Here is a 10190-nt window from a genome sequence, read left to right as displayed (position 1 = left end):
TCTGTTTGGCTTGTAGGCTTTGAAGTTGCACATGGCGGATATGACACATAACCTAAATATACAAAGAAATTACTTACATATTTGACAACTTTACACTTAAAAAATAACATTGATAGTGGAAATTGCTGATCTACAAGCTCACAACACGTCGCGATGCGAAGCGTTGTGAGCTTGTAGATCTGCTATTTCCACAATTTTTGACTTTTTAAAAATATATGGAAAATTTTCAACATGTAAACGATTATGGCGATTATGAAAAATAATTGTGATTAGACGATTATGTAATAATTGTGAAAGCCCTAGTGGCACGTCGCTGTGCTGGGCAGGCAGTGTGTTTTGCACTTTTATAGTATAGAGTCCCTCAGGGCTCTATACCAGTATCTTTATGTTTTCTGTTATTGTGGGGAAAGCTTTCTCAGAAAATAGACGAACTTTTTACCACACTATTATTACTCTCCTCACATCAGAACCATTTTATGTTGCAAATCAGCAAAGTTGTCTTTTTAACACTGTGGATTTTACAGTGCACTTTGGCATTGGCTTGATGTTTTTGAGTAGGCTATACTTTTTCGTTGCTTGTTTCCTCGCTGTCTCTCTTTAATATGGCTGACTTGGCCCTGGGAGAGACACTTAGCGAAAGTGGATTACTTTGGAAGCCATTTTGGCTCTTCTTACTTCTGTAGAACTTTTGGACAAACTGAGCAAGGAGTGGATGTGGCATTGGGGGGGCGCATTTACCACATGGCAGTCTGCCATTGGATTATTGGATCTTTTGGACTGCAGAGGTACAACAAAAACATACCGTATGCTCGATCTCAATAGTCCATTAACAGACTGATGTGATCTCTGTGGCTCCTCCATTTTACACTACTTTAGCAGAGATTCTGGGGCGCTATTTGGGGTCTTCTTCTGTAGTAAGTACCTTAAGAGTGTTTATTCTTTTTATTTGTATTTCCTTTTTCCCCTTTTCTATGTTTTGGATTTGACTTTTACTTTTAGTAGACGAAAATCCTGATCTCGAGCTTTCCTCATCTTTGTGTTCACACCGTGCGTGTGGGTGTTCCCAAAGTCTGCAGGGCCATCATTCCCTGTATACCTTCACTTTGGGAAACGTTCATTTTAGACAATCAACCCCTCGTGCGCTGTGTGTGAGCTACCTTCTTGTACAACGCAGGCCCCGCCAGGTGACCCTCTGTACATGTGTGTGGTCTGTGTGTCTTTGGTGTTATCGGCCCCCCATTCACTCATTCGTGACTCTGTGAGCGTTGGATGTCTTGTCCTAAGTGTTTAAAACGCTGATCGCTACGCCTACGCCGCAACAATCCAGAGTCGATTTAACTCTCTCACAGTGAAATTGGCACACAGGATTTTGCGGGCGTGTTGGTGTTATGCACCCTTTGAAAACGGATTTCTGACACTCTCAACCCGTCCATCTCTCTGTCTCTCTCTGTCTCTCTCTCTCTGTCTCTCTCTCTCTCTCTTGGCAGTAAGGAGCAGCAGAAGAACAAGGGGAACAACAACAACAGCAAGTCGGTGTGGGAGCAGCGCACCAAGGAGCTGAGGAAGCAGACCCTGGCGTCGAGCCGGGAGGCGCTCTACAACGAGCTGGACCCCGACGAGAACTGGAAGGCAAGGACAGGGAGCGGGGAGCAGAACAATGTAAAGGACAAGGCAACGAAAGCAACGCTGCCCCCTATAGCCTTGTGCTATCAGTGTACACAAGTGATGGGGATGATGATGATGATGATGACAAAAAATATCCTCACTGTCGGGTGTAAAACTTGTATGTCCAAAATCGTTCCCTTTTTATTGTTGTTTTAAAAACGAGTTAAAGAAGTAGTTCAGCTCCAAAATTACTTTTTTTTCTTCTATTGATTAGTCACACCATGGAGACTTCAAGAGAGTTCTTCCCGACAGTTTCTGCCCGACAGTGACGATATTTAAGTTTAATTGTACATTCTAGACTAGTACACTGTTTCCTAAACCGTGGGTCAGGACACATTTGTGGGTCGCGGACACATTCTTTAGGGTCAGATTTTTCAAAAGAATGACATGAATAAAAGAAAAAAATCTTAAGAAAGCTTTTTCACTGGTATGGGGCAAACGTCACTGGGTGAAAAGATAGATTATCGGACCGGTATACTACATTCTATGACAGGTATATTCAGTAAATAAACCGGCATAAACATGAGGTATTCAGCCAGATAATCAGGAATATTCAGTTCGGTATATAGCCGTTTTGTACCACTACTTAAGTATTCGTGAACCCCTGCTGTGAAATCACACCTCCGGAGGTCCCAGGATTTCTCACTGGTGGGAGGGATTTTTTCCCCCTCCCTGTACCTGCATTTTCACTGAGCATGTGCACTGAGCCAGCTGTGATTGGCTGTGATCTGTGACCTCTCCACACTGGGGGGGGGGGGGGGGGGTTATGGGGGGGAGGGGGGTTTATGGGGGGGGGGGGGGGGTATTCGTGGACCCCCCTTCCACATTGGGGGGGGGGGGGGGGGGGGGGGGGGGGGGTATTCGACCCCCCTTCCACATTGGGTCCATTATATATTATTGTATATTTATATTCTAGTTAATCATTATTCAGTATTCCAATTTTTTTTAAATAGCAAAATAGCAGATCTACAAGCTCAAAGTGATATTCTAGTTAATCATTATTCAGTATTCCAATTAAAAATAAATAGCAAAATAGCAGATCTACAAGCTCAAAATGTGTTGCACTGTGTCACATAGAATTAATTTATGAACGAATAGGCATCAGTCAGGTAAATTGTTTTTATTGAGAGAAACACAACAGAAAAGCATAACGTTACAAAATATTTAAATGGTGCATACATGGTGTCAGTTTTCAATTACAATTGTGGGGATCCTTGACATGAAAACGCATGTATATCAAAAAACTAAATAATAACAGCAAACCACATCTAAAAATAATAATAATCTAAAAAGGTGTAAATACTAAGTAAATAGTAGTAAGACGTAAAACATAAAGTGGAGTGCAATAGAGTGCAAAAGGCAAAAGAGCAACAGGATGTGCAAACAGTTTGACATATTCTATACGCCAACAGCATATTTTTTCCAGTAGTTGCTACTGTACTGTAGGCTACTGTACTTAACTTTTGTAAACATCTTCACAGTGTGTTCTATGTGCAACAGATTAATATTCAACTTCACAGTATGCAGCATTCAGAAAACATTTGTAGAAGAAACAACAAATTGTAAAAAAAAAAGGGGAAAAAAAATAAAAATAAAATGGTGGCGTAAAAAATGTTCGAATGTTCGAAATGAAAATGTAACAGCGACTGTCAACAATTCTGCTCCCACAAAGGGGACAATAATTACAAAAATGAGCAGTTCTGTGCAGTGTATCGCTGGCTGAACAGTGTCCCCATTTCCTCTCCGTCCAAACTGGACAACATAGACATCCTTGTCCAGATGTGCACTCCTGGTGGTCAGCAACTGTAAAACATAGAATAGCAATTAATTGTATGTATTTAATTACCATTATTACATTGATACAACATGTAAAACATAATAACAACAGCAAAAAAAAAAACAGTTCCAAACTTACCCTGGTCTTTCTTGTCGGTGCTTCATTGACATAGTCAATTTCTTTTTGCGGAGAGCATTTTCTGGCTGGTCCAGTCGATGGCTCCTTTTCAAAGACTCAAAATGGGTCCTGCAGGCAGCTTAAAATACAAGGAAAATGCATTTAGGATTTATTTCGTTGTTTATGTACAAACACAATCTAATTAAACCAGTTCAAAGGTGTTATCACGAAAATGAGGAATAGAACACTGTAGTATCATGACTACTAAGATGTTTAGAATAACCAGTCTGATATTATGGGTCAGTAACAGGGTTTATTCCACGCAAGGTCGGCAGGGACAACTCACATGCACCCACAGAGGTTAAGGTTAGGGTGAGGGTTAGAGTCGGTGTCGAAAAGATGACATGCAGTAACAGTGACACGTTCCCATCACATCACAGGCTCAGTCAAAACAGGAACTGGTCCAGCATGCCATGCGTGACTACTTCAAAGCTAAATGAGTAAAAAACACAACAAACACACAGGACATTAATGGGGAAATTATATATTTTTTACCTTTTATTAAGTCACCGTCTATGTCAGGAAAAGCAATGCTGACCTGCTCCAGCACGTGTGTCATGACACCAAGATTGTGTGGTGAGTTGATACTGTTGAGAGAAGCAACACATTAGTTTGTATTCCAGAAAAGGCATTTCCTGTGAAGAAATCACCCCCTAAAACAACTCACACCTCCCCCACAGTCTACCGTTTCTTCCCTTCCAGCCAATGCACTTTCCCTTCCCCCCCCCAATTCAAATAGCCAATGCACTTTAATAGCGTGTCTTTTTACTAGCCTACAATATGTGATATTATTTAATTGGTTTAATTACACAGTGATACAGCAAAGAACAACAAAGAACAAATAGTTACCTTTCTTGCGGGGATAGTTTGTGTTCGTTGTTTTCCGAGTTGTGAAAATGTCTTACAGCCTCCTATAAACAAAGAGAATGATTCACAAAGTTAGTTAAGCATAAATGCCTTCTTGCATTTGGTGGACACATACAGCCATATGCAGACATAATTATAATTTCACTTACTTTTCACCCAGTGTTTGTTGAAGAGATTTGGTGCAGAGGGACAATACAAAATGGATCCACAATGCATGCAATGCAATGTTTAAGTGGTTAAAACCCATAAAAGTGGTTATAAAGGCCTCCAGTCCACGGTTTGAAAGACATGGTCACTGATAAATACAGACAATATGATGTGAGAACAACAAGCAATACAACCTAATTTAATATAATCTAATCAACAATGTTTTGTCCCCCTTAATTTGGCAGAAAACAAAACAAACACCTATTTTAGTTAGCTGATATGCTTTGAGAAATGGTTACATGTCTCTACTATTACCTGTCTCTAACATAGGCTACTTACATAGAATTATAGTAGTTGCAACTTACCGAAAAGTTTGAAAATGATCCATTCGTTTAAGTAACACTTCTCCTCTCTGTCTTCTTCAGCAAGCAGTTACTACTGTGCCAGAGAGCCAGACTGTGAGGCACTTAGAATTCAAAGGTGGTGGCAAGAAACCTGATTGGTCACATTTTCACACTGATAAGTCAAGTGATTGGTTAAGACAGAATAAAGGAAGCCTTGTCTGAGCTACTGTACTTGTCATGGTGTTAATAATTATAATAATAATAATACATTTTATTTGTAACATACTTTATATTTGAAACAAATCTCAAAGTGCTACATTAAAATGGCAAAACAAAGCCAGCAAAAGATTTATAAAAAAAAGAAAAAACATGGTAAAAACTGTTAATTCCATGAATTAAGAACAGTGCACATATTAGACACATCTCAAGGAAGATTTAAAAGAACATTAAGTAAAAAAGAAGAAGAATTAAAAGCACACAGGGCATCCAAAAGGACCATCTAGGCAAATGCCTTATTAAAAAGAAATGTCTTAAGTCCCCTTTTAAAAGCGTCAACTGTTGTCTGAACCCAGGTCAGAAACGGCGTCTGTTTTATGTACAGTAGACTTTGAAATAAATAGCCGATCTACAAGCTCACAATGCGTCATGATGCAACACATTGTGAGCTTGTAGATCGGCAATTTTCAGCAAAGAGGTTTGTTGTAGAGGGGGGAAAGAACGGACTAAGTACAGAGTATAAGGTCAAATGTATTTATACAACTGTTTCTAATTAGTCATCATTGAATGTCATTATAGTACATGAGATTGCAAGTTTCTACTTTTAACAACATTGTAATTACTTGAAAATGTGAGTTAAGGCAAATTAAGCCATTTATACTTGGGATATCCAAGGTAAACTAAAATGTGTCTTTTTGGGAGGAGGGCTGTTTGCCCTCCTCCCCTTTCTTTAGACAAATAGTAAATTTGTAGGTCAAAGGAATGAACCAGACCCCCTGGTGTGCCTTTGTCTAGCTGGGGGCAGTATATCACCTATTATCACTGAATACAGAGGAATATTCCAGAATAGCCCTCAAAAAGTATATACCCAATAATGTCGGTATATGCCCAGTATACCTGTAAATAAACTGTCATATACTCTACCAGTATATGTCAGATAATCTCTCTTTTCACCCAGTGCGTGTCATTTCTCTTTTGGGTCCTGAGTCAAAAGGTTTGGGAACCACTGTTCTAGTATATGGAGAGTATTTCTGGTGTCCATACCAAGAATGATGACTATAATGATAAATATGTTTGTTACGACCCTGCTAAAGGTCTAGGGCACAGGGAAAGGGTCAGGAAAAGTTAACCTATTAAGACAGGGAACGCATCTTTGTTACCATTATTTTATGCTTTAACTATAAAAAATAGCAGATATACAAGCTTGTGGATCTGCTATTTTTGAAGAATCGTGAACATTTGTGCAAATCTTTAAATATACGGTATATATATTTTTCAAGCTAACTTTTGTAAATCTTTGCTTCGGGGGGGTCCCTGGAACAAAATATTTTAAGATGGGGGTCTGCGGTCAAATACATATAATTCTACATTAAAAAGTTTGAGGACCACTGATGATAGAAAACACCAGTTTTTCAGAAAGAAACCAAAAACATATATTTTTTAGGTATGTTTCATGCCTAAATGGGTTAAACTAAAATCTCAGCCTCTTCATCACTTGCTCGTTATCAGTGACACTAATTTCCCATTCTCTTACCAACCCCGGATCTTTCCACTCCTCCTTTCCACCCTTATTCTCCTCCTTTCTCATCTTCTGCTCTCTCTCTCTATGTCTCTCTCTATCTGTCTCTCTCTCTATTTCTTTCTCTCTCTCTATTTCTTTCTCTCTCTCTCTCTGCCCTGGGCAGGTCAACTTCTCGCGGCAGATCCGTCCGGACATGAAGACCCACCTGGATCGCCCCCTGGTGGTGGACCCCCACGAGAACCGCAACAACAACACCAACAAGACGGCCACCGCCGCCCACCCCGCGGGCCCCCACCTCAGCCAGCAGCACCCTGCCGACGAACTCCACCAGCAGACGCAGCTCCACGAGCGCGGCGGGGGCGAGGTAGGCGTAGGCATGAGATCATTATAGAGTAGGGGTGTAACGATATAGTAACTGCATCGAAATATCGTTTTTAACTTAAAAAATCGAAGTATATTGAAATGAAAACAGCTAAAATTGAAATGTATCGTTTTATTTTGTATCATATCGAATCGGCAGTGCAAAGAATCGATTGTATCGATATTACCTTCTTTGTGCATTGTATTTAGCATTTTTAAGTAGAAAAAATGAAAAGTAGGGGTTTAATAGATGTTCCTTTCCATATACAGTAGCTACACTGGTCTATCGATAAATGTGTGTAATCTCTGGGTTCATGTCAAGGTGCAGGTTTGTCAATATACAATGTCCATGTATTTGGCAGATAATCACTGTTTACTTATTTATATCCATAATAATACATATTTCCCTTAAACACCTGCACTATCTACACCTTTCACACAGATTTAATGTCTTTGCTAAATAGTTACTATATCGATTTTAAATCATTGAATCGAATCGTATCGTATCGCCATGAATGAACCAATATCGTCCATCATGTATCGTGATGTGTATCGAATCGCTATTAAAATGTATCGTTACACCCCTATTATAGAGGGTTTAATGTAAATAGTTCCAGATATGCAGCTCGGCAAATAAAAGGTGAATTGATCCCAGTGCATGACAGAGGATAATTTCACAATACATTTAAATCTCCATGAAGTGTTTATTATCGCGATAAACGATAAATAACGATTATCGTCCCATCTCAAGTAGAAATGGGATTCATGGCTCTTTGAAGTGAGCTGAATCTCTGGGATCCGTTCCTTTCACAGAGCCGTTCTAAAGACTGTCTCATTTTAGTTACTTGTTACTTTGTAGATTTTGATTATAATTACAAATCAGTTCAACCCTGTATACATTTTTCGGCCATATATACATTTCCGCCATTTGAATATAGCCGATCTACAAGCTTGTAGCTTGACCTTGTAGACCTGCTATTTTAAAATGATTTTTCTAAATTGTATTCATTGGAAAACCTGTGAAATGGGACATCCTGCGTAATGAGTACTTTCTACTATTGGTACTTTAAGTACATTTTGATACCAATAATTTTGTACTTTTACTCAAGTACATTTTAATTCCGAACTCCTACTTGCGGCAGAGTATTTCTACATTGCGGTGTTGATCTTTTACGTTTTTTTTTAAGTAAAAGTATCAACACTGCAATGTAGAAATACTCTGCAAGTAAAGAATTTACTCCCCCTCCTCAAAAAAAAGGAACGGCAACTGCGAACCGGATCCCATCGTCCATTTCAAAGAGCCGCTCAAAAAGACTCGATTAGTTTCTTGAACGTCCCATCGTCTCTGATCCCTATAGGTGGGCGGGGGAGGCGGCGGAGGGGGAGGCGGCCGGCCCCCCATGGCGCGCGGCGAGTCGACGGAGAGCCGGCGGAGCCGCCGGGCGGAGCAGCACCACCACCACCACCACCACGTGTCGCACACCCGCCTGGACGCCGTGCCCGTCGCCATCCCGCCGCCGCCGGGCATCGGTGAGGAGAGGCCCTCGAGGAGGCACCACCACACCCGCAGCGGAGGCGGGCAGTCGGAGCACCGCAAGCTCCGGGGGACACACCGGAAGAGCGGCGAGGACGAGGAGGCTGGCGGGTAAGGCCTGTCTTATACAGGGGTCTCTCTTCACCCCTTTATCATATCCAGGTCCATTATATTTGGGTAGTCGATCGAATGCACTTTTCTGTCAGTTCCAAAATGTATATAGAGATGATAATAGATTCTATTGTGTTATAACCACTATTACAATCTATTATAGTGTATTATAATTTTCATTATACATTAATACTTTATAGTGTATTATTTATAATCACAGGTATAATCCATTATAGGGTATTATAATTTAGGATAGTTGTAATACAAATTTATATTGTATTATAATCACAGTTAAAAGGGTCAATTTGTTTCTTACCGATATGGGTACTTTTGTGTTATGTAAAATGTAGATATTTTTATGTGGTGCGGAGTGGTGCGGTGTGGTGTGGTGTGGTGTGGTGATAAAGCTGCAGTCGAAAAGGGGCTTTAGATTGTAGATCAGCTATTTTTGCTAGTTTCTGCAAAAATAAGCTCTGTTCTCCATAAAAATTAGAAAAGCAAAACAGGGAAAGAAACTGGTGAAAAAATGCTTTTGCAGGCCACTGTAAAAGAGCAGTAAATACCGAAGAGTTGAAACGGCACAACCGTAGGTTAGAATAATAAGCAACTTGGTAACAAACATTCTGCACAAGAGGCAGCCTGGTCGTGTATATCTGCCTTGCTTATGATGGCTACAAAGTACAAACAAAACACTAGGCATCTCATGACTCAGATTTTACGTTTTTATGAAGCTGTTCGTGCTGCTGTGTCCCTTCCAAATAAAGGAGCTTATTTCTCTGCTTCAGCTCATTTAGGCCAGGGAAGTTTTGAGTTTGGGTAGGGTGTAACCTTTTTTCTATAAGTCATTCCACATTTTGGTGGCTGGTCCCTTCCGATTGGTTCAGAAACACACAGGCTTGCGTTTCAGACTGAAACTTCAAAATGAAATTCCCCAAATAGCCATTTCACTGGGTCTTTAATGCCTCAACTAAAATGTCATGATGGTCGACAGTCCTAGCGGCGGGGTTGGAGGAGGAGGAGGAGGAGGCGTGGCCGGAGCGGGGAAGCAGAAGAAGAGCAGAGGGACGGACGGAGGCGGAGACGGCGGGGGGGAGCAGGAGGGCGGTGGCGGCGAGGGAGCCGAGAGGAAGCCCCGATGCAGCCGCCACGGCAACCAGCCCGACGGAGAGGGCAGGAGGACGCGTCAGCATCGGCGAAGGTACAACCATATTATTGCGATAATCAAATTATCCCCAACAGGGGCATACCACTTAGGCATTGCCACATAGGCATGGATGCATGGCGGCGTCGCCGGTTCGATTCCCGATCTGGACAACCTTTGCCTCACGCCCCACATCTCTCCCCCCATTTCCTGTCAGTCTACTGTCCTATCAATAAAGGCATAAAAGCCCCAAAAGAAATCTTAAAAAAAGTATATATATATATCCCCAACATCCATTATCCTGGGGAGGAACATTGCCAAAAAAATAG

The 10190-nt window shown here is 41.0% G+C and overlaps 1 protein-coding gene across 1 annotated transcript in view; it reads left to right on the top strand.

Annotated features, from left to right (window-relative positions):
• The window catches only part of LOC308282793 (voltage-dependent P/Q-type calcium channel subunit alpha-1A-like), a gene marked incomplete at both ends in the record, with an annotated part of 187656 nt that overhangs the window by 99324 nt on the left and 78142 nt on the right, over window positions 1-10190 (top strand). The window contains 4 exons of the mRNA XM_080723180.1: window positions 1488-1659; window positions 6879-7079; window positions 8434-8720; window positions 9712-9918. Of these exons, the coding sequence (XP_080579306.1) occupies window positions 1488-1659; window positions 6879-7079; window positions 8434-8720; window positions 9712-9918 (867 nt within the window). The remainder of the gene's footprint in view (window positions 1-1487; window positions 1660-6878; window positions 7080-8433; window positions 8721-9711; window positions 9919-10190) is intronic.

Source organism: Nannobrachium achirus (assembly GCF_963921795.1).
Source record: "Nannobrachium achirus genome assembly, chromosome: 4".
Classification (NCBI taxonomy): Eukaryota; Metazoa; Chordata; class Actinopteri; order Myctophiformes; family Myctophidae; genus Nannobrachium; species Nannobrachium achirus.
This window is presented reverse-complemented; position numbering and strand designations above follow the sequence as displayed.